Source organism: Tursiops truncatus, chromosome 5 (genome assembly GCF_011762595.2).
Source record: "Tursiops truncatus isolate mTurTru1 chromosome 5, mTurTru1.mat.Y, whole genome shotgun sequence".
NCBI lineage: Eukaryota > Metazoa > Chordata > Mammalia > Artiodactyla > Delphinidae > Tursiops > Tursiops truncatus.
Window position 1 is genome coordinate 85638798 of NC_047038.1, and position 26050 is coordinate 85664847.

At 37.7% G+C, this 26050-nt stretch overlaps 1 protein-coding gene across 11 annotated transcripts in view; it reads right to left on the minus strand.

The window, feature by feature from the left end:
- The window catches only part of TMPRSS11A (transmembrane serine protease 11A), a 54329-nt gene extending 29278 nt beyond the window's left edge, over nucleotides 1–25051 (minus strand). For 3 of the 11 annotated variants that reach the window (XM_073805312.1, XM_033857109.2, XM_073805314.1), the window contains exons 1-3: nucleotides 7331–7456; nucleotides 4254–4372; nucleotides 2130–2248 (exon numbers count right to left, since the gene is read on the minus strand). In XM_073805312.1, coding sequence (XP_073661413.1) covers nucleotides 2130–2248; nucleotides 4254–4372; nucleotides 7331–7344 — 252 coding nt within the window. In that variant the 5' untranslated portion in view covers nucleotides 7345–7456. Of the gene's footprint in view, nucleotides 1–2129; nucleotides 2249–4253; nucleotides 4373–4392; nucleotides 4512–7330; nucleotides 7457–16984; nucleotides 17131–24898 lie in introns of those variants that run through there. The other 8 variants (XM_019928094.3, XM_019928090.3, XM_073805316.1 and 5 more) reach the window with 8 other exon arrangements.
- Nucleotides 25052–26050: the final 999 nt, after the last annotated feature.

Here is a 26050-nt window from a genome sequence, read left to right on the forward strand (position 1 = left end):
AAATCAGTCAGTGTGATACACCACATTAACAAACTGAAGAATAAAAACCATATGATCATCTCAATAGATGCAGAAAAAGCTTTTGACAAAATCCAACACTGATTTATGTTACAAACCCTCCAGAAAGTGGGCATTGAGGGAACCTGCTTTAACATAATGAAGGCCATATATGAAGAGGTGCAGCCTTTGGGAGGTGATTAGGTCATGAATGGGATTAGTACTTTAGAAAAGAGACCCCAGAGAGCTCTTTAGCTCCCTGCTCTGCACCATGTAAGGATACACCAAGAAGTCTGAAGTCTGCAACAAGAAAGAGGGTTCTTGCCAGAACCTGACCATGTTAGTGTCATGGTTTCAGACTTCCAGCCTCCATTACTATGAGAAATAAATTTCTGTTGTTTATAAGCCACTCAAACTATGGTACATTTTTATAGCAGCCCAAACGAACTAAAACAAGGGATTTATAACACAAAGAATAAATTAAAGCCATGTGCTCTGCACAAAACAAGAAAATGCATTTTTGCAAGAATGAATACTAATAAAAGAATACATGTGAAATACAGTATGGTTGTCTGCAGGGGGAGGAGAATGAGAGTGTGGTATGAAAATAAAAGAGAAGAAATAAATAATGACAACTAGAGAAAGACCTTGTAGGTCCTTATGATGATAATGTTTCATCACGTAACTCAGCCTTTGTACCTGAGGTTCTTTCACACCTAAAAACGTGTGCTTTAGTGAAGCTTCAAAGTTCACCTTCAAACACATACCTCTATAAGTGAATTTCTTTCACTTTTTTTAAAAAGACCTACTTCATTCCTGTCCATTTACTTCAGTAGAAACAATGTCTTAGTTAGCCTAAAACAATGCCAACAATATTGGCTGTAAAACATAAAGAAAACAAATTTTAAACTTTCCTGTTAAATTATAAATATTTTTTCAACAGTCAAAGAAATTGTATATCTTTTAAACTAAGATTAATTAATTTATTAATTTTTAAATTAATAAATAATTAATTTATTATTAATATTTTAACATTGAAGAGGTTATGTGGAGTCACTCAGGGTCAGAGGAATAAAAGAGGTACTAGGGTATGTATCCAAGTTTTTCTGGCATTCCTCAAGAAATGATCACAAATGCTATTTTCTAAGGTGCTCTGAATATAAAAGAATGGAGGATATATATCAATCTATAAATGTAATTATTGATCTGGGGGGATGAGACTGCAAAATAAAAAAAATTGCATAATTTAATGAGAATTGAAAATATAGATTAAAAACTCCATTTGTGATGTGGCTGTGAATATGTTGCAACTGGGTATGCATGTGGACAAAGATCAAATAGTGGCATGAAAAAATGAAAATGGTTTGAGAAAGAAAGGAAATGTTTTGAGTAAAAAATGATTCTTTGACTAAAACAAACCAACACCTGACATTTCCACCCTTTTAAGATAATTTTATGCTCTGTGCTTCTTTGTCAAGGCAGTTAACTTGACCTTAGTTTTTGAGTGAGGGTTCACACACATCGTGAGCAGAGCTGTTATGCAACTGAGTTTACTTTTTAGGGGGGGTGGGGGTGGGGACAGTCTTGTATTTCAGTTTTAACAAAATCGTTAGCAGTTCATTTGAATATTGCACAATAGGTCTGGGTATTTTATCTTAATTAGTGTGTTTTTGAGATAAAATGAACATTTATAATCCTCTTTCCTTTTTTCATGTATTTAAAAAATATTTTAAGTCCTAAAATGTGGTCTAACAAAAAAAGCATGTGGTTTTACCAATAACCACTTCTGGTATGTTTAAGCTTTTCAGTTGGGTAGTATCGTGGTGGAATGGGGGAGCGAAGGGCTGGGATACCTTGGCTTCCGTTCTCTCACTTTTAAATGAGGTGGTTTAAAAAGTGGTTTATCAGAATCACCAATCTGCTAGAATGCAGATTCCCTTACTCCTCTCTCCCTACCCACCCACCCCATCAGACACTGATTCAGAAGATCTGGAGTGGGACCTGGGAATCTGCAAGATGATTCTGATGCAAATTGTCTGAAAGTCATGTTTTAAGAAATAGTGGAGAAAATGATTCACAAAATCCCTTCCTCCTGCAATATTTTATGATAGAAACAATTTTATCTGACTTACCAACTTTTCAGTCATCTCCTGTAAGTCCTTAAGCTGGTATGGGCTGCTTTGTCCAGAATTACTTTTGACTTGTAGATCTGAAATTTTAAAGGTGCCATGATAATACTCCATTTTCTGGCCTGTGATGAAAAGAAAAAGTAGGAAATTAAGTGGTTTGAGGGTAGATTTTGGGATCTAAGGCCCAACTATAATGGGGCTAATATGAAGTCTTGAATATATCTCTGAGACTTTAATAATAAATATAATAAAAATAATGATTAATGTTATATGTTAATAATAGTAGCTGGTATTTATTCAGTGCCTACTATGTGCCACGCTCTGTTCTGGGCACTTTATATGTATTAATTCATTTGACTCTCACTAAGCTCTCTAAGACTGGCATCACCTTCATTTTACAGATGAAGAAAGTGAGGCAGGAGGCATTAAGTTACTTGCTCTGTGCTATACAGCTAGTTAGTGGCCTCTCCAAGTTTAAACCCAGACAAGTGTGGCTCTAGAGCTGGAATATTTAATTACTGTATTGCTTCTTGCTGCGGTGAAATGTATACCACCTTGTACTCTACTGGAAGTAGAGGTAAATAAGTGTTCTTGTAAATTTTGGTTTTTAATGGAAGAGCCAGGCACACTAAGAAAGGTGTGAAAAGAAAGGCAGGGAAAAAACTGCCTGAGGTGGGAGGTGAGAACAGTGTGTAAAAGGGATGAATCAATCAGATTTCTGCTCGTCTCTCAGGAAAGGTTATAAAAAACAGAGCAGTGGAGGAGTGTGGTAATCTTAGGAGTATGGCCCTGGTGGGGCAAGAAATCTACAAAGAGTTAAAGATAGAAAATGGAGCAACCACAGAAGCATATCTCTCCTTGGGAAGCTGTGGATCTAGGAAAGAAAGAGGACCTCAGGATGGTCTGTCTCCTAGGGACATCTCTGGACTCTGTAGTGCTTTTTTGGTCCCCCCGATTACTAATCTATATAGTCCATTTGTAATTGAACCCTCTACTCATAGAAAAGGGGCTTCTATACATTAAATTAGCTGACCCGAGAATCTTTTGCCATTGGTGTAAACTACAGATAGAGTAGTTATATGGGCCCCAGAACTATGTTCTTAAGCCCTTTAAAGCTCCTAAAAGAATCTGGACTCCCCCATCAAGTCTGAGGAAAGAGACAACAGGTAAGTCCCCTGTACTACTTGTCTTATCACATACATCTGTGTGAGATTGACATTGTGGACATTTGTGGAAAATGTAAATGGTTTGCACTCTGCAGAGTGATGCAATGTAAAAAGAGAATTCTGCAATGAATTTTTGTGGGATTATAAATATATCAGGCAATAGAAAAATCTCTCAATATTGTTTTGGAAAGAGTAAAATTTTTTCTCTAAAAATAAGTAATAGGGGCTTCCCTCGTGGTGCAGTGGTTGAGAGTCTGCCTGCCGATGCAGGGGACACGGGTTCGTGCCCCGGTCCGGGAAGATCCCACATGCCGCGGAGCGGCTAGGCCCGTGAGCCATGGCCTCTGAGCCTGCTCGTCAGGAGCCTGTGCTCCGCAACGGGAGAGGCCACAGCAGTGAGAGACCTGTGTACCGCAAAAAAAAAAAAAAAAAAAAAAAAAAAAAAGAAAAGTAATAATACTGTATCATATTTATACTTTACCAATAATTTTAAAATTCATTATTTCATTGGACACGTGCTTTTCTTTTTCCCTAGAAATGTTAGTGGGCAGAAAATGCTGAGTAAAAGAGCCAATTTTAATAACTAATTCATCATAATTTTTCACTTGCATATACATGAATGATTAGAGTTTATTGTGATTACTAGTAAATTTTAGACAATTACTATTTTGGTCTTTTGTATAGATTCTGAAAAGAATACTAGACTGTGAGCTCCAAGGAGGTGGGAAATTTATCTGCTTTGCTTAATGCTGTTTCTTGAGTGCCCTGAAAAGTACTTGGACATACTAAACATTCAGTAGTTATTTGTTGATGAAATGACTGAATAAATTAAAAAATTCAAAATGTGGACATTTACTAGTGAAAGTACATTATTTTTGGATGGAAATAAATTTACATTTATTCAAATGAAGCTTTACAGAAAACTGAAATCAAACTGAGCAAAATCCACAATTTTACCTACCAGAGACTAAGAAGTAAGCCAGAAGACCAGTGGCCACAGTTACCACTGTCAGTAATAACACAATAAGGGCAATCATCCATGGTTTCAAACCTCTGCTTTGGGTGCCAAATCCTACCGATCTGCAAAAAGGAAAACTCACCAGTTACTCTCATGTTGTAACGGTTACAGGCTTTCTGCTGCTTCTTGGATAAGTGCACGTTGCTTTAGCCCACCTTTCCCAGCAAGAAGACATTTGTCTTCAATTTTGGTCAAGGTCATCTAGGCATGAAGGGGGGTATTAAAAAGATCAGTATCTGGGAATCCATGCTATTCCTCCTGGTTTCTATTTCTAGAGGCATTGGGTGGATCTCTGTGGTGGCCATTCCTGACTTCTCTTAGCAGTGTGGTCCAAAGTAGCACATATGCTTGAAAAAAACCATTCCTTCTTTCTCCAACAATTTCTTTAAAAAAAAAATTTCTTTTATCCTTTTAAAGTTTACAAAGTGATTTCAAATATATTCTCATTTATTCTTTATCTTTCATTTTTAACTATTATGAAACTTTTCAGACACAGAAATTTAGAAAGAATGGTATAGTAGAACACCCCTATATTCATCACATCATTTTGTCAGTTAACATTTTTACTGTAATGGCTTCATTCATTATTTTCTGCTGTATTTTAATGTAAAATAGGACTTCATGAGTTTTTACCAAATCATTATTATAAGCAATTAGGATATTTACAATATAACCACAATACCATAACACTCTTAAAAAATTAACAGTATTTCTCTAATCTTTTTATCTTCTAAACAAAATCCATCTTCAGATTTCCTTTATTGTCCCTATTTACAGATGGATTGTACAAATCAAGGACCTCATAGTACCTTGGTTGTTATGTCTTTTAAGTCTTTTTTAACATAAAAGAGTCCAGCTTGCTTTTTAATTTTTAATGGCATTGACTTGTTGAAGAGATCAAGCCAGTTTTTCTTTAGAATGTCCACCTTCTGGACTTGTCTGAATGCTTTCTTGTGATCTCATTTAACTTGTTCTATCCCCCTCATTTCTTATAAGCTTAAATTTAGATCTAAAGGTTTGATTAGATTTAAATTAATTTGGCAAAAATACTTCAAAAGTGATGCTATATACTTTATATTGCATCACCTCTGGATTAGAGGAAATTTCCACAGTTTAGGAGAAAAAAGGTAACTCTTTGCTCTTCCTCTAGTTATGCTCAACAATAGCGATAATCACATTGTAGTAACTGTTTATTTTCAAGTATATTAACCTATACGTAACAGTGAACTCAATGGGTTAAACTAGTCATGTTCATCTTTTAATCATTAAGACCTAATAAGGTGCCTGGTACAGAGTAGGAATCTTATAAATCCATGAGAATCAGGCAGGTATTATACCAACCTTACATATGAAACAACAGAGGCTGAGAGAGAAGATGTCTTATTTATTAGAGCCAGGAGACTTAAAAGGACCCAGGTCATCTAACGCATTTTCTAGTGCTCCTTCTCTGCAACTTGCCATTGTAGTCAACTTAATTTATCTCTTTCATTAGAATTTATCTTTTTGTGTGTGTATTGAAAAGCTAATTCTTTGGGGGCAGAGGTATTTTTCATGTTTCACAATATTTAGTGCATTGATTTACTCTAAGTAGACTTTTAATAAATATTGATTGATTTACAGGAATTTTTTTTAATGTAAAATACTTTTATACATAAATGCCAGCATGAAAGATATAAACTGTTTGGACCTAAATAGTTAAGAAGGTAATAGTTTTGGCATAAGTAATACATTTAGCCAATAAACTACTTAATCCTATATGAATAAACTTTCAACATAATATCAACTTTTATGAATGTGAACAAGCAATGCATGAAAGCAAATATGCATCCTCAACCTCCCATTCTGGAGAGGTCCTATTAGTGATTTGCATAATATCACTTCAGATTTGAAAGGAAATATACATAGTAAACCCTTTGGAATCTAGCCTGTTTGTAGGTAGAGATGCTCAAGCATTCTTTTCCTGCTTTACCTGCACCCATAAAACAAACACTGGTGTATTAATCTTCTGTTGCTTGCTGTGTAACAACTTACCACTAGTGAAACTTGAGAGACCTGAATTTTGTTGTGTATGGAAAATACTGACAATGCACCTTGACTGATTTAAAAGAATCTAGACAACTGGCTGTCGAAAGGCAGTTTTGGATGGACAAGACCTAAGGTTCCAGAACATAAAAACAACAAACAGGAGGAGCTTCAAGATGGCGGAAGATTAAGACTCGGAGATCACATTCCTCCCCACAAATACATCAGAAATACATCTACACGTGGAACAACTCCTACAAAACACCTACTGAACGCTGGCAGAAGGCCTCAGACCTCCCAAAAGGCAAGAAACTCCCTATGTACCTGGGTAGGGCAAAAGAAAAAACAGAGACAAAGAATAGGGACGGGACCTGCACCAGTGGGAGGGAGCTGTGAAGGAGGAAAGGTTTCCACACACTAGAAGCCCCTTCGTGGGCAGAGACTGCGGGTAGTGGAGGGGGAAGCTTCGAAGCCGCGGAGGAGAGTGCAGCAACAGGGGTGCGGAGGGCAAAGCGGACAGATTCCCGCACAGAGGACCGGTGCCGACCAGCACTCACCAGCCTGAGAGGCTTGTCAGCTCACCCGCCGGGGCGGGCGGGGCTGGAGCTGAGGCTTGGGCTTCTGAGGTCGTATCCCAGGGAGAGGACTGGAGTTGGCGGCGTGAACATAGCCTGAAGGGGGCTAGTGCGCCACAGCTAGCTGGGAGGGAATCTGGGAAAAAGTCTAGAGCTGCCAAAGAGGCAAGGGACTTTTTCTTGCCCCTTTTGTTTCCTGGTGCATGAGGAGAGGGGAATAAGAATGCAGCTTAAAGGAGCTCCAGAGACAGGGGTGAGCCGTGGCTATCAGCGTGGACCCCAGAGACGGGCATGAGATCCTAAGGCTAATGCTGTAGACACCAAGAAGCCTGTGTGCAAGCACAGGTCACTATCCACACCTCCCCTCCCGGGAGCCTGTGCAGCCTGCCAATGCCAGGGTCCCGTGATCCAGGGACAACTTACCCGGGAGAACACATGGCGCACCTCAGGCTGGTGCAATGTTAGGCGGCATCTGCCACCGCAGGCTCGCCCCGCACTCCGTGCCCCTCCCTCCCCCATGCCTGAGTGAGCCAGAGCCCCAGAACCAGCTGCTCCTTTAACCCCATCCTGTCCTGAAGAACAGACGCCCTCAGGCGACCTACACGCAGAGGCAGGGCCAGATCCAAAGCTGAACCCCGGGAACTGTGCGAACAAAGAAAAGGAAATTTCTCCCAGTAGCCTCAGGGGCAGCGGATTAAAGCTCAACAATCAACTTGATGTACCCTGCATTTGTGGAATACCTGAATAGACAACGAATCATCCCAAATTGAGGAGGTGGACTTTGGGAGCAACGATATATATTTTTTCCCCCTTTTTCTCTTTTTGTCAGAGTGTATGTGTATGCTTCTGTGTGTGATTTTGTCTGTATAGCTTTGCTTTTACCATTTATCCTAGGGTTCTGTCTGTCCGTTTTTTTTAATTACTTAAAAAATTATTTTTCTTAATAATTATTTTTTATTTTAATAACTTTATTTTATTTTATCTTCTTCTTTCTTTCTTTTTTTTTCTTCCCCTTTTATTCTGAGCCTTGTGGAGTACAGGTTCTTGGTGCTCCAGCCAGGAGTCAGTGCTGTGCCACTGAGGTGGGAGAGCCAAGTTCAGGACACTGGTCCCCAAGAGACCTCCCAGCTCCATGTAATATCAAACGGTGAAAATCTCCTAGAGATCTCCATCTCAACGCCAAGACCCAGCTCCACTCAACGACCAGCAAGCTACAGTGCTGGACACCCTATGCCAAACAACTAGCAAGACAGGAACACAAACCGACCCATTTGCAGAGAGGCTACCCAAAATCATAATAACAGACACCCCAAGACACACCACCAGACGTGGAACTGCCCACCAGAAAGACAAGATCCAGCCTCATCCACTAGAACACAGGCACCAGTCCCCTCCACCAGGAAGCGTACACAACCCACTGAAACAACCTTAGCCACTGCGGACAGACACCAAAAACAACGGGAACTACGAACCTGCAGCCTGTGACAAGGAGACCCCAAACACAGTAAGTTAAGCAAAATGAGAAGACAGAGAAACACATGGCAGATGAAGGAACAAGGCAAAAACCCACCAGACCTAACAAATGAAGAGGAAATAGGCAGTCTATCTGAAAAAGAGTTCAGAATAATGATAGTAAAGATGATCCAAAATCTTGGAAATAGAATGGAGGAAATACAAGAAACGTTTAACAAGAACCTGGAAGAACTAAAGAGCAAACAAACAGTGATGAATAACACAATAAATGTAATTAAAAATTCTCTAGAGGGATCAATGGCAGAATAACTGAAGCAGAAGAATGAATAAATGACCTGGAAGATAAAATAGTGGAAATAACGACTGCAGAGCAGAATAAAGAAAAAATAATGAAAAGAATTTAGGACAGTCTCAAAGACCTATGGGACAACATTAAACACACCAACATTCGAATTACAGGGGTCCCAGAAGAAGAAGAGAAAAAGAAAGGGACTGAGAAAATATTTGAAGAGATTATAGTTTAAAACTTCACCTAATATGGGAAAGAAAATACTTAATCAAGTCCAGGAACCACACAGAGTCCCATACAGGATAAATCCAAGGAAAAACACGCCATGACACATATTAATCAAACTATCAAAAATTAAATACAAAGACCAAATAGTAAACGCAGCAAGGGAAAAACAACAAATAACACACAAAGGAATCCCCATAAGGTTAACAGCTGGTCTTTCAGCAGAAACTCTGCAAGCCCAAAGGGAGTAGCAGAACATATTTAAAGTGATGAAGGGGAAAAACCTATAACCAAGATTACTCTACCCAGCAAGGATCTCATTCAGATTTGATGGAGAAATTAAAACCTTTACAGACAAGCAAAAGCTAAGAGAATTCAGCACCACCAAACCAGCTTTACAACAAATGCTGAAGGAACTTCTCTAGACAGGAAACACAAGAGAAGGAAAAGACCTACAATGATAAACCCAAAACAATTAAGAAAATGGTAATAGGAACATACATATCAATAATTACCTTAAATGTAAATGGATTAATTGCTCCAACCAAAAGACATAGACTGGCTGAATGGATACAAAAACATGATTCATATATATGCTGTCTACAAGAGACCCACTTCAGACCTAGGGACACATACAGACTGAAAGTGAGGGGATGGAAAAAGATATTCCATGCAAATGGAAATCAAAAGAAACCTGGAGTAGCAATTCTCATACCAGACAAAATAGACTTTAAAACAAAGACTATGACAAGACACAAAGAAGGACACTACAGCATGATCAGGGGATCAATCCAAGAAGAAGATATAACAATTGTAAATATTTATGCACCCAACATAGGAGCACCTCAATACAGGCAAATACTAACAGACTTGAAAGGGGAAATCGACAGTAATGCAATCATACCAGGAGACTTTAACACCCCACTTTCCCCAATGGACAGATCATCCATAATGAAAATAAATAAGGAAACACAAGCTTTAAATGATACATTAAACAAGATGGACTTAATTGATATTTATAGGTCATTCCATCCAAAAAAAACAGAATACACTTTCTTCTCAAGTGTTCATGGAACATTCTCCAGGATAGATCATATCTTGGGTCACAAATCAAGCCTTGGTAAATTTAAGAAAATTGAAATCATATCAACTATCCTTTCCGACCACAATGCTATGAGAGTAGATATCAATTACAGGAAAAAATCTGGAAGAAATACAAACACATGGAGGCTAAACAACACACTACCTAATAACCAAGAGATCCCTGAAGAAATCAAAGAGGAAATGAAAAAATACCTAGAAACAAGTGACAATGAAAACACAATGACACAAACCGTATGGGATGCTGCAAAAGCAGTTCTTAGAGGGAAGTTTATAGCTATACAAGCCTATCTTAAGAAACAAGAAACATCTCAAATAAACAAACTAATCTTACACCTAAAGGAATTTGAGAGAGAAGAACAAAAAAAACCCAAAGTTAGCAGAAGGAAGAAATCATCAAGATCAGATCAGAAATAAATGAAAAAGAAATGAAGGAAACGATAGCAATGATTAATAAAACTAAAAGCTGGTTCTTTGAGAAGATACACAAAATTGATAAACCATTAGCCAGGCTTATCAAGAAAAAAGGGAGAAGACTCAAATCAATAGAATTAGAAATGAAAAAGGAGAAGTAACAATTGACACTGCAGAAATACAAAGGATCATGAGAGATTACTACAAGCAACTGTATGCCAATAAAATGGACAACCTGGAAGAAATGGACAAATTCTTAGAAATGCACAACCTTCTGAGACTGAACCAGGAAGAAATAGAAAATATGAAAAGACCAATCACAAGCACTGAAATTGAAACTGTGTTGAAAAATCTTCCAACAAACAAAAGCCCAGGACCAGATGGCTTCATAGGCGAATTCTATCAAACATTGAGAAGAGCTAACACCTATCCTTCTCAAACTCTTCCAACATATGGCAGAGGGAGCAACACTCCCAAATTCATTCTGCAAGGCCACCATCACCCTGATACCAAAACCAGGCAGAGATGTCACAAAGAAAGAAAACTACAGGCCACTGTCACTGATGAACATAGATGCAAAAATCCTCAGCAAAATACTAGCAAACAGAATCCAAAGGCACAGTAAAAGGATCATACACCATGAGCAAGATGGGTTTACACCAGGAATGCAAGAATTCTTCAATATATGCAAATCAATCAACGTGATACACCATATTAACAAATTGAAGGAGAAAAACCATATGATCATATCAATAGATGCAGAGAAAGCTTTCGACAAAATTGAACACCCATTTATGTTAAAAACCCTCCAGAAAGTAGGCATAGAGGAAACTTTCCTCAACATCATAAAGGCCATATATGGCCTTTATATAGCCATAAAACCCACAGCCAACATCGTCCTCAATGGTGGAAAACTGAAAACATTTCCACTAAGATCAGGAACAAGACCAGGTTGCCCATTCTCAGCACTATTATTCAGCATAGTTTTGGAAGTTTTAGCCACAGCAATCAGAGAAGAAAAAGAAATAAAAGGAATCCAAATAGGAAAAGAAAAAATAAAGCTGTCACTCTTTGCAGATGACATGATACTATACGTAGAGAATCCTAAAGATACTACCAGAAAAGTACTAGAGCTAATCAATGAATTTGGTAAAGTAGCAGGATACAAAATTAATGCACAGAAATCTCTTGCATTCCTATATGCTAATGATGAAAAATCTGAAAGTGAAATTAAGAAAACACTGCCATTTACCATTGCAACAAAAAGAATAAAATACCTAGGAATAAAGCTACCTAAGGAGACAAAAGACCTGTATGCAGAAAATTATAAGACACTGATGAAAGAAATGAAAGATGATACAAATAGATGAAGGGTATACCATGTTCTTGGATTGGAAGAATCAACATTGTGAAAATGACTCTACTACCCAAAGCAATCTACAGATTCAATGCAATCCCTATCAAACTACCACTGGCATTTTTCACAGAACTAGAACAAAAAATTTCACAATTTGTATGGAAACACAAAAGACCCCGAATAGCCAAAGCAATCTTGGGAAAGAAAAACGGAGCTGAAGGAACCTGGCTCCGTGACTTCACACTATACTACAAAGGTACAGTAAGCAAGACAGTATGGCATCTGCAGAGAAACAGAAATATAGATCAATGGAACAGGATGGAAAACCCAGAGATAAAGCCACACACATAGGGTCACCTTATCTTTGATAAAGGAGGCAAGAATATACAATGGATTAAAGACAGCCTTTTCAATAAGTGGTGCTGGGAATACTGGACAGCTACATGTAAAAGAATGAAATTAGAACAGTCCCTAACACCATATACAGAAATAAACTCAAAATGGATTAACGACCTAAATGTAAGGCCAGACACCATCACATCTTAGAGGAAAACATAGGCAGAACACTCTATGACATAAATCACAGCAAGATCCTTTTTGACCCACCTCCTAGAGAAATGGAAAGAAAAACAAAAATAAACAAATGGGACCTAATGAAACTTAAAAGCTTTTGCACAGTAAAGGAAATCATAAGACGAAAAGACAACCCTCAGAATGGGAGAAAATATTTGCAAATGAAGCAACTGACAAAGGATTAATCTCCAAAACATACAAGCAACTCATGCAGCTCAATATCAAAATAACAAACAACCCAATACACAAATGGGCAGAAGACCTAAATAGACATTTCTCCAGAGAAGGTATACAGATGGCCAGCAAACACATGAAAGAATGGTCAACATCATTAATCATTAGAGAAATGCATATCAAAACTACAATGAGATATCATCTCACACCGGTCAGAATGGCCATCATTAAAAAATCTACAAACAATAAATGCTGGAGAGGGTGTGGAGAAAAGGAGACCCTCTTTCACTGTTGGTGGAAATGTAAATTGATATAGCCCCTATGGAGAACAGTATGGAGGTTCCTTAAAAAGCTAAAAATAGAATTACCATATGACCCAGCAATCCCACTACTGGGCATGCACACTGAGAAAACCATAATTCAAAAAGAGTCATGTAGCACAATGTTCATTGCAGCTCTATTTACAATAACCAGGACGTGGAAGCAACCTAAGTGTCCATCAACAGATGAATGGTAAAGAAGATGTGGCACATATATACAATGGAATATTACTTAGCCATAAAAAGGAATGAAACCTAATTATTCGTAGTGGGCTGGATGGACCTAGAGACTATCAAACAGAGTGAAGTAAGTCACAGAGAAAGAAACAAATACTGTATGCTAACACATATATATGGAATCTAAAAAAAAAAAGATAATGGTCAGAAGAACCTAGGGGCAAGACAGGAACACAGATGCGGACATACTAGAGAATGGACTTGAGGATACGGGGAGGGGGAAGGGTAAGCTGGGACAAAGTGAGAGAGTTGCATGGACATATATACACTACCAAATGTAAAATACATAGCTAGTGGGAAGCAGCCGCATAGCACAGGGAGATCAGCTCGGTGCTTTGTGACCACCTAGAGGGCTGGGATAGGGAGGGTTGGAGGGAGGGAAATGCAAGAAGGAAGTGATATGGGGACATATGTGTATGTATAACTGATTCACTTTGTTATAAAGCAGAAACTGACAGACCATCTAATAAAGATGTTAAAAAAAACCCAACAAATAGAAGCTTCATGGGATATGACATTATTTAGCCTCTTAATTGGCTTAAAACCTAGATTCAGAAGTGAAGCATAATTTAAAGACTATTTAGTACAATGTAACACATTTTCCAGTTGGGGAAGTTGAGCCCTAGAGATGATTAAGTGCCTTCTCCAGTATAATAAAGCTAGTAGTCATCTCAAACTCATGTCTTCTAACTTGTAGTATGCTATTTTTTCTCAGTGCCAGAGTACCTCCCCATTGATTGCATTTTAATTCTTAACTAGATTTATTATTTATATATTCATCTCTTCACTTATTCATTCTTCATTTATTTTCTTAGAGAATCTTATCAGTGTGTCTTCAAGTCATTCAAAACCAACAATGGACCAAAGGAGAAAGGCTAGACCTCAAGCAGATTTACAAGCTTTCAAATCTATCTTCCCATGATAACATAGTTCCTCTGAGTAGGACAAATGGAGAAAGTAGATGCAGGAAGATCACATCCCCGCCACCAAGATGCACACAAACTCACAGTATTACAGGCTGTGAGACACTAGGCAGAAGAGTGGTTCAACACTCACTGATACACTGCCTCAAGTGCCATGGAGGTCATGTCCAAAAATGCAATACAAGGAGCTGTTAACATCTTGCGGGAAATGGTGGCCAACAAACAGGGGTGATCAGCTGTCAGAAGTTTCTCCTTTTGAGAAAACTTTTGGGGAATGTAACAGGTGCGCAAGACCAAATTATAAATGCTGCAGGAGCCATGGGTTAAAGCTGTAACTACTTAATCCTATATGAATAAACTTGCAACTTAGTATCAACTTTCATGACTATGAACAAGCAAGGCATGAAAACAAATATGCATCATCAACCTCCCATTCTGGAGAGGTCCTATTAATGATTTGCATAATATCACTACAGATTTGAAAGGAAATATACTCAGTAAAGCCTTTGGAATCTAGCCTGTATGTAGGTAGAGATGCTCAAGCATTTTTTCCCTGCTTTACCTGCACCCATAAAACAAACACTGGTATATTAATTTTCTGTTGCTGTGTAACAAATTACCACAAAGTTAGCAGCTTAAAACAACAGTCACTTCTTCACTCACAGTTCTGTATGTGGCATGGTTGAGTTCTCTGCTCAGGATCTCAGGAGGGTGAAATCAAGGTGTTGGTTGAGGCTGCAATCTCACCTGACGTATGTGACCCTCTTCCAGGCTCACTTAGGTTTGAGGCAGAGCTCAGTTCCTTGAAGCTGAATTGGGGTTCCTGTTCCCTTGCTGGCTGTCAGTCAGAGGGCTCTCAGCTGCTAAATGTCACCCACATTCTTTGCCATGTAGCCCACTCCATCTTCAAAACCAGCAATGGGGAATCTCCTCCCATCAAATTTCTTTCACATTCTGAATCTCTTTCTCCATGTAGAGCCTTGTTCTATTTTAAGGTGTCACCTGATTAGGTTAGGCCTACAAATTAGAATCTCTTCATTTAAAAGTCAACTGACTTGAGACCTTCATTATATCTGCAAAATCCCCTCACAGCAGCACCTAGGTTAGTGTTTGAATAATTGGGTGAAGGAGTGTATACCCCAAGGGTTGGGAATCTTGGAGGATCTTAGAAGTTTTTCACAACTGAAAATATTATGACTTTCATAAAAAGGGACAGAAATCTACAGCTTTCAAAGAAAAGCATGTGAGATTTAAAATCTTCTCTAATTTTTGTGGAGCTGGGGCAGAACTATTTCATTAAAAGGGAATTCTATTTTAAGCATAAAATTAGAAGACGACTGTTTTATTCAAGTAACAACTTGGGGGGAATACAAAGTGAACTCTTCTAAATTAAAGTAGGAAAAAAGCTAAAAGTAATCCCTGATCATGACCTAATTAGCACTTTGCATTCCTTTAAGGAGAGGGCAAGTACAGCAGATATTTATTCAGAGTAGTAACCTATAATCTGCGTGAAATCCAATTTATCATATCTATTACACCTTCATTAACTTTGATTATTCAGTGTTTAGAAGGGTGTATTTATGGCATGATTTTTCCAAAGATGTTATCAATAAAAACATAGTGATAATATGAATAAATTTGTGACTTTGTCTTCTGCAATCTTGAAGACCGAAAGATATACACCTTGAAGAATATATAGAGCAGTATGAATTGTTAATGATCAGAGTTGGGATATTCATTTCCTTAGTAACAAAACTCTAAGCTGGGGACTTCCCTGGTGGTCCAGTGATTAAGACTCTGCGCTCCCAATGCAATGGGACTGGGTTTGATCCCTGGTCAGGGAACTAGATCCCGCATGCCACAACTAAAGATCCCACACGTGGCAACGAAGATTCCATGTGCCGCAACTAAGACCTGGCACAGCCTAATGAATAAATAAATATTTTTTAAAAAAAACCAAAAAAAACCAAAAAAAAACCCTCTAAGCTGATGACTTCTATATATGTGAGTTCAAAGATGACTTGAGTTAGCAGAAGACATCATGGACCTCCTATTCCACATGGATCTTCCTTTTCCTATAAAGACCTCCCTTGAAGGCAGTAACTTTGGCTCACTCCACAGTCAACTACATGCCCTTTATCATTTTTGCTATAAGCTCCAAATCTTCCCTTTTCAGGATTATTTTTCTGCTTTCTTGTAGTTACATTTTACCATTATACAAATGTAGATACATGTGATTATTATAAAAATGCCAATTTACAGACAGGTTATGTTCCCATAAATCTTCACAGAGAGAGTTTTCTGGTGTTTAAGATATACTATCTGATTTAAAAAGAAATTATTGGTTAGTTTCCCAGGCCAACCTACAAGTCTACTGAACTCCTAATATAAACTGTCAAAGATGCTAAATGCACTGAATTCCTGGGAGATGGTGCAGAAAATTTGCTTCTCTTTTCCTAGCCTGGCTCCCACCCCTGGAGGAAAGTTCTTATAGAACTAAAGTGCCAAACTCTCCTTCCACCAGTGAAAATTGTCATTCCCTTTGAGTGGCTGAACTCAGTCATTTGTTACAGAAAAGCAACCTTTTGTGGTGACCTAATATGCTTTGATATTCCTGTGACTATTTTAGAATGACCATTTAGTACTAAAAGTGATAAGAACAAGAGCTACTATTTAGTAAGTGCTGACTTCGTAGGATGTGTTGATTTTATCCTTTAAATGCTCTTTTCAGTAGAATGATTTATCTTCATTTTACAGGTGAACAACTTGCTCAATTCATGCAGCCAGAAGCAGAGGCAGAACCTAGCTCTGGCCACTGTGACTCAGAAGCCCTTTTTTCCTGTAGTATGATATTTTCTTTTGAGAGTGATTTTTTTCCCTTTTACAGAACAGACTTCCTATTAATCCAAATGAATAATGTGTGGAACATCAAGAAGCATAAAAGGCAGGTGAAGAGTTTTATGAAGTGAAAGCAAGGGTTGGTTTACTGACCAGAGGGACCATCCACGTCCATTGTGGTCAAGTCTTGAATTTGTTTTTGCTTTCACTTCTTCTTCCTTTCTACTGGCTTTAAATTCTTGTGAACTCTCAAGAAGTAAGTATTCCCTTATCCCTCTCCAGACAGTAGCAGAGGTCATCTAGAAGGGAGGAGGAAGGAAAGAGGGCTGTGAAAGCAGGCATGTATGAGGAGAATTAATTACCATATTTGGGCTTGTCTGTAAACTTTGGAGGCTTTTATTTAATTTGACACTTTTTCCATGCTGCCATATGTTCCCTATAAGTTTTATTTCTTGAGATATTATGTGTACACCTATCTTCTTGCCCCAAAGTGCAGAAGATCTTGAAGACAGTGAGTAAGCCATATACAGCATTGAGGCATTTCTCAAGAAGTGTTCCCAGGTAGTGGGGTAAAGGGAGGTTTCCCATATTTAAATAGGTTTGGAAAAAAATGGGTTAAAGAAAGTTAAATAGGATTCTCACTTCTAGAAGTCTTAGAGCCTTTAATGGTTTTAAAAGGGAGTAAAGGGGCTTCCCTGGTGGCGCAGTGGTTGAGAGTCCACCTGCCAATGCAGGGGACACGGGTTCGTGCCCCGGTCCGGGAAGATCCCATATGCCACGGAGCGGCTGGGCCCGTGAGCCATGGCCGCTGAGCCTGCGCGTCCGGAGCCTGTGCTCCGCAACGGGAGAGGCCACAGCAGTGAGAGGCCCGCGTACCGCAAAAAAAAAAAAAAGAAAAAAAAAAAAAAAAAGGGAGTAAAGGTGAGGCAGCATTTCTGCTTTGGCTTTGCATATATCCTGTTAACTGATACAACCCCAGTACCAAATACATTATCTGACTCTTGGTAAATACTTGAATACTATTTAATGAATTGGACTGAAATAAAAGTTTTCCAAATGTGCTCATTAAAAATCAACCTATCTAGTGGTATCTCATGGGAGTCTGATGTTCCACAGAACACAGTTTTGAAAACATGGCTCTAGATGTATTTACACCAGTGTGCTGCTCCATGGAATGCTTTATTGTCAGGAGGTTAAAAAAAAAAAAAGAAGAAACAAAGAAAACTTCTGATTTTCCTTCTATATTTAACTTCCAGATATGAATGGAGTGAGGGTTGGGACAAAGAGAGAAGGGCAAAATTGAATAAAATACCACTGTGAGTCTAGAACAAAGAACATCTTCTGTAGAAAATAATGAAGAGTTTCAGGCTGAGCTGAATTCAGGGGACTCAGAAAAAGAAAATGAGAATGCCAGAAAAGACAAGACTCAACTTCTTCACATATCTAGGGAAATGCCTTCATCCTGGTCCCAGGGGTGGAAATTAGGCACACTGGCAAAAAGGGAGCATAACTGAGAATTTTGAGCTGGAAGAAGAAAACGTGACCTAAAGGGGATTGAGAATACCTCTCCTGGATTCCGCATGGATGTACTTCTTCCTCTTGGAGGGATATTCCCACCCCTGACAATTCCTGACGGGAACACAATTACTCATTCTTTATCACATCTGACCTGCTGGGCTGGATTTACTCCAAATCCTGGCAGCTCTGTCTTTCCTCTAGCATCTACCCAGCCCTAGTGAGTTAAATTAATTTCAGATTCTTATCCCTTCTAGGTTTCCCTGTCCTGGTTCAGTAAGGAGGCATTCTCTAGCTTTATTCTAAGAAATGACTGGCATTTAATTCTCTCACCTTCATATATAAGCAAAATAGGGAGTTTTATTGTGTAGTTTAGCACAAAGTCTTTCATTTTATTTTATTTTATATTTTATTTTTTTTTGGCTGTGTTGAGTCTTAATTGCAGCATGTGGGCTCCTTTTTGCAGCATGTGGGATCTTTTCGTTGCGGCACAGGCTCTTTGTTGTGGCACACGGGCTTCCCTCTAGTTGTAGCATGTGGGTTTTCTTTCTTTAGTTGTGGCGTATGGGCTCCAGAGTGCATGGGCTCTGTAGTTTGCGGCACGTGGGCTCTCTCGTTAAGGCGCACGAGTTCAGTAGTTGTGGCACGCGGGCTTATTTGCCCCCGCGGCATGTGGGATCTTAGTTCCCTGACCAAGGATGGAACCCACGTCCCCTGCATTGGAAGGCGGATTCTTTACCACTGGAACACCAGGGAGGTCCCACATAGTCTTTCTTAAATGGTGTTGAACTTAGATTTTGCGTTAGAGGTAGAGCATAGTCACATGTTAGTTTAAATTAATGCAACATGATTGAACTCACTTCTACAGGGGGTGGTATAGTATTAAGGATAAGAGCCCAATCTCTTGAGCTGAACTACCAGAGTTCAAATCCTAGCCCTGCCACTTGCTAGCTCTGTAATAGGTGGCAACGTATTTGTCCCTTTTTTGTTTTAGTTCCCCCATTTGTAAAATGGAGATGAAATTAATACCTACTTCACAGGATTTCCATGAAAATTAAGTGCATTAATTCATGTGAAATGACCAGCACATTGTAAATGCTATATAAATATGAGCTATTATCAGTATTTTTGTTCTTCTTAATATTACACACTTGTTAGAAATTTGCCATGCTGAGAAAGTTGGCATTTCACCCTGAGAATATTCATGGTAGGTAATTTTTATACCAGTAGCATTTTGGAATTTAGGATCATCTTGGAGTGGCCCTGCAAGAGAAAGCTTAGATAGGTAGTATATTAGGAAATCCCCCAAATATTTTAAATGCAATGTTAATCAACAAAAATGTGTCCTTGGGTGGCCCTGAGTGACACAATGAAATAGAAATCCTGTTTTACAAGTACACTATTAGTAAGGGAAAAAGAGATTCAGTAACAAAACAGAAATTTATTACAGATGTTCTAGTTTACTAGAAAAGGTAGACAGCACCAGATGTTATGGAGTTGTGTGTTTGGTTTAGTCTAGCATGTTTTTGACGCAAAGTGCAGTCCCACCTATTAAGGTTTGTAAAATATGTCTCAGGTTAGAGGTTAAGGTCTAGGCTAGGAGTCTATGCATGTGTGCAAAATGAGTTGTTTGTATACAAATGCCTGGATCAGAGCCTTATATACCATAAATATGTCCTAGCAAACTACTGAGAATTACTCATATATTGCAATATTTCTTATTCCTCCTTTGTCCTTTAATTTGTCCTTTTATGTATCCATTCAACTATTCATCCATCTGTCCATTTACTCAACTATTTTTCTTTTCCACAACGTTTCATTGAGTCTTTATTATGTTTTAAGGAATCATGCAGGGCTTAGGGAGGCAAGGATGAATAAAATATGGTTTCTACCCTCATGTAACTCATGATACAACATATAATGCTTTTGTCTCAATCTGTGCCATATGGATGATAATAATTAAGTATTGTAAACTTCTTTTCTATAAATATTTAAAATATCACAAATAATGAATTTCCATTAAGGTAACAAAAATGAGAGTTAAAGATTATGAAATAATAGAAAATATATATATTGGTCTCTGCCCCCAGTTCCTTCTAAAACCTTTGTAATTTCCCAAGTGATGAAGAGCACTTGGAACATCTTTTGTTCTAATATTTGGTCTTTGGCCCCAGTTCCTGAGATAGAGGTCTTAAAGCCCTTGGAGTTTCCTGGGTGATAGCAGTGTCTTTTATTCCAGTTAGATACTCTTGATGGGCTCCTAGATGGCTTCAAGATGGGGGCTAGTCTTTCTGGGGGCCAGAAAGACGAAGCCATGATTAGAAGCTTGGAACTTTAAGCTCCACCACCCGCTTCTATCCTCTGGGAAGAGAAGGGGGCTGGAGATCGAGTTAATAATCATTCATACCTATGTGATGAAGCCTCCACAAAAATCCCAGTCGTATATGATGAAAGAGCTTCTGGGTTGGTGTACACATCTACGTGCTGGGAGGAGGGAGCATCTCAACTCTTTGAGGACAGAATCTCCTGCATTGGGGACCCTTCTAGACCTCACCATATATATTGTCTCATCTGGCTGTTTATACATATCCTTTAATAACCTTTGTAATAAACTGGTAATCTAGTAGGTAAACTGGTTTCCTGAGTTCTGTGGTCACTCTAGCAAATTACTCAAATCAGACGAGGGGATTGTAGGAAGCTCCATTTTATAGCCCACCAGTCAGGAACACAGGTAACAACTGGGACTTGGGATTGATATCTGAAGTGGCAGCACGGGCAGCCTTATGGGACTGAGCCCTTAACCTGTGGGGCCTGCACTAACTCTGGTTAGTGTCATAATTGAATTGAATTGTAAGATTCCCAGCTGGTGTTGGAGAATTGCTTGGGGGAAAACCCTACCCAGCTGATGTCAGAAGTATTGTGTGTGGTAATAGTGTGATAGTAAAGAAAAACACAGTTTTTCCAATACAAAGATTTTTTTTTAATTCCTTTAAGTTTTTACCTGCCTGGACAAACCTTCTCTAGGCCTATTTGTATTGCAGATCTGCCCTACCTTTTAGAGTCAAAGGACTTTGGCTTCAGTCCATGCTTATAACTCTTTAACATGTATCTTGAGAAGTTAATGAAACCTCTCTGAATTTCAGTTTTCTCACCTGTAAGATGGTGATAATAAATACTACCCAAGGATGTGAGGTAGTGAAATGAGTATATGAAAGACTCTAGCACATATCAAATTCCTACTCTGGGTCAGGAGTTTTCATAGGAGCTATCTGATGTATTTGTTGCCACAGCTTGGTGAGGTGTGTCTTATCACCATTCACTAATAAGGAACTGAGGATCAGAGAGGAAAATCAACACAGGTTCCAAAGCTAAGGGGAGGCCTTATCTTTCTGACTTCGAATCTATCAGTACCATTCGTAACCAGGCCACTCTGATCATGAATGTGAAAGCCTTTAGTAGTACACTGTTCAGTTGTTGCTTATATTATTTCTGTATCCGTAGTGGATCAATTTCCTGTCGTTGCCCAGATGTTTCAGAGGCACAGTTATGAATGTATTGGGGGTAAGATGGTGTGTATAGCTTGGGTTTAAAGCTCAATAACTCTATAATCTAGGGCTGCTTTCTTTTTTTGTAAAATGGAATAATAATAGCTAACTTATATGAGGATTGTAAATAAATAATATATGGAAAATGATGAATATTTTATAAATAGGTAATAAATGGTAGATGCTATTACAGTAATTACAAATAAACTACCACCTACTATAGATTCATATATGCTTACCTGAACATAAATTTCTATTATCTTGGTTTCCAAGTATTTTGTATACATATTTGCCAGCCTCCCTATTTTATCTACAAATACATTATTCTTTGTATGACAGACAATTGGAAAGAAGAAAAGCAAAAGAAAGAAGAGGATGCTATAAACTAGCCTTTAAATTTCAATGATTTTAATACATATATAGATAAAGCTTTACTGCATAACTAACATTATGAATCTCTTACTCAAATTTTAAATTAAAATGGAAAAATTGATTTTTTTCTCTTGAAAAAAACAGGATATCCTAATAGTTAAGCTTAGGCTTGAGTTCTAGACTGCCTCAAATCCCAGCTTCCACTCATTAGCCTGTGATGTAGGGCTAGTTACTTTTTCATCTATAAAATGGAGATAATAATAGTACCTAATCATAGAATTGTTGTGAGAATTAAATGAGGTAATATAATATGCATATGTGGCACCCAGCAAGCACTATGAGTTTGCGAAAAACTAACAAAACAGTAACATTTAATTGATAATTTACACAAAGTTTAGTGATCAGTAAGTAACATGGAGGTTTTACCTTGTTATTTTGGCTTTAACTCTGAAGATATAGTTTTTGAGTATATTAGAGAATGACCTTAGCAAATTAACAAGTTGATTTAAATGAGTATTCAAAATGAAATTAAAATGTACAACATGAGTGCTTGAGAAGCATTTTCTCTAAATGAGGATAATGACAAGGAGAAATCTAATTTTTGCATTTATTAAGCAATGCTGAAAATAATGGCAATAGGAAGAGAGAGATGCCCGTCATCTGGGAACAGGACAGCAATCTCAGATGAAGAAGTCATTTGATATTTTATCTTTTATAAGAGAAGTAATTGAGATTTTCAATGAATATATCACCCAACTAATCAATTTATAGGAAAGAGTAGGCGTATGGATATTGCTAAAGGCAAATACAAATGGATATTAACAGCAAAGTTGGAACACTAAATACTATCTCTGAAAGGTAGAGAGAAGGGTCAAAAACCCATAGAAAAGAGATCCAAGTTTCAACAGACCAGAAACAGCAAAGATGAATCAAGTACATTTTGACACAGCTTCCACACTGAGTTTCTTGTTAGTGGAGAGGTAAGGATGGCCAACACGACTATAGAATGTACTGTAAAATTAGTGTAGGTGAGACATAGGGTGTCATAGTAATTATTAAGCATTTGCTTTGCCTCAATCCTTAAGACTGCCTGGCCATCTCCTGCAAATCCTCCAAATCCTGGATTAATGTTCCATTAGTTTATCTTAAAGAAACCATAAACATTCAGTGTTTCTCACTGTCCCCTTTCTTTGTCATGGATGTCCTGAACAATTGCACTGACCCCTAATATTACTCCTATAATTTACTTCCCTTAAGCTGGAAACATTCCTCTAAACACATAAATATGCATTAGAAAAGAAGACTTTTGGTGTCCATAATAATGAGACTTGATTTTTTAAAAGAATAATTTGGGGAATGTGAAATACGAAAGGTTGGAACTACTGCTCTATAATATCATGATTTCCATAGACATGGAATATGCATTTTCAAATTCAATGAATTTTAATAAGCAAAACACTAACTCTAGATATTTACATTTGTTTATTCATTAATTTGTTCAACAAATATGTGGAGTGCCAATTATGTGTGAAGCACTGTAGACCCTGCATAAGGATGTCAGAGACCCTCTGGCAATTACTATTTGCTTACTAAAGGACTGATCCAAATGTGCATTTTATTAGTGGGGAAGGAAGCCCAGTGAAGTTCACTAATTTAGGGGCTGACCTAGTGTCAAGTTCTCATCTCTGAAAGGCCCCAGATGGAATCCTTGCCACCTAGAGAGGCTGCAAGAATCCAGGAAGACTGGATTTAAGGAGTTGTGGGTTGCAGTGCTCTGATCTTGACATCACAGCTCTGTCGATACAGAGAAGCCTCTTAAGATCTGTTTCTCTTAGATTCATCACTTTAAAATGGTAGTTGGTAACTGTTCTCCTGATCTTACAGGGGTGTCCTGACTATTAAATGAAATAAAATGTGTAAAAATGTTTTGAAAATGGCATACATCTAAGCAATCTTGAAATATTATTGTCATTGATGTTTAAAATCACTATTTTAATTGTATCAAAGGTTATACCAAGAAGTCTTATTTTTTTCCTCTCCTTTGCATGTGGCAAACCTTACTTTGAAAAAAAAAACTTGAAATAATTTATAGTTTTCTTTTCTCTTTAATATTTAACATGAAAAATTTTAGAGAGTAAACAGTTTCCCTAATCAGGATCTTGTCTCCTTTCTCCCCCCAAGAAGTCCTGAAATATCTATGAAGGCAGGTGTCTTGGCAGATTTTGACCTCCCAATCTGCATTAGTTCCCATTGACTGACTATAAGGTATGAGGAAAAGGAGCTGAAGGAAAGTATTACAGAAGCTAAGTTTAGTCAGATTACTGAAAGGAGGCTTTTCTTAAAACAAATTAACACCTTTCTCCCCCATCCCCCTCCAAAATCAGAAGCAGTCAAAACAACAATGTAATATAGTTTTTCATTAACTTCCTCTAAAATCCCAACTATGAAATAATGTTAATAATGAATTTTAATACAAAAATATTGATTTTAACTACAGAGATTAATTAATCCAGCTGCTATAATAATTCCACAAACTTCATAACATCCAATGTAGGCAGTCCTCCAACATTCCGGGGATCTAGCCACTGACAGACTGTAGAACAAACAAGCCATTACTAAACAAAACTGAACTTACCGATTCATCATCTGTGGGAGGAAGAATATGATCTTAGAGGTCTGCGTGCACTCACCTTGACTTTCTAATCAACAATATGATATCTCTAGATATATTAGAGGTCTATGGCTGGAAGACATAAGGAAACAAATTACAAGTACTTGAAATAAAACTAGTTTGACAAGTCTGAACAGAGAAGCCTCAACCCATAGAATAGCTCCAGAGACAGCATAGTCCCAACAAGAAAGCAATATTTCTTTTTTTGGTATTGACTAATTTTGTTAAAGGAGAAGGAACTGGTTTCAGGGATTTGAATGAGAAATACTTTAAGAATGCACTAGGATTAAGAGTTTAAAGAAGATTATTGGCAGGTATACAAATATCTTAAAGAAACCTTCACATAAAAAGCTCTCAATAAAAACAATTAGATATTCTTAAAACCGAGATTCATAATATGACTCGGGAAATACTCCTTAAATTTTTGTTGAACAACAGCTATCTCCATGTATCAGGGGTATAGTGAGTTTATTAATACATAATCATTTTACTTTTTAAAAATACCTATTTCTCAGAGTACATACAAATAAATTCATATCAAACCAGATTTTTCCCCTAAATGTCTTAATGTAATAAGTGTAATTTAATTTATATAATATATATTTATACATATATATATCTATATTTATATACATATATGTGTGTATGTGTGTGTACACACACACACACACACACACACACACACACACACACACAGAGGGGGAGAGAGGGAGAGAGAGATTTATTATAATGAAGAAAATAAAAAGAGAAGATAAGGGAAACAGATAATATTTTCAATTAGACAACATGAATACCAACTCTTTGTGAATATTAAAACATTAGAAATGAGGCTGAAACTCTGTTTGACCATGTCCTTATCATGATTTATTTCCTTCTCCTCAGAAGCAACCATTGTTATTAGGGTCCATCTTTTCATGGAACATACTAAGCATTTACGGGCACAGACACATACACACATATATTCGAGAAAAATATATATGAATGTTAATTAAACAATGTCATGATGCAAACACCCTTGGGCAACCCACTCTTTCTTTACTTAATATTTAGAAGATCTTTCTGTGTTTGGAGACACAGATCTACCTACCTTATTCTTTTTAACAGCTACGTGAAATA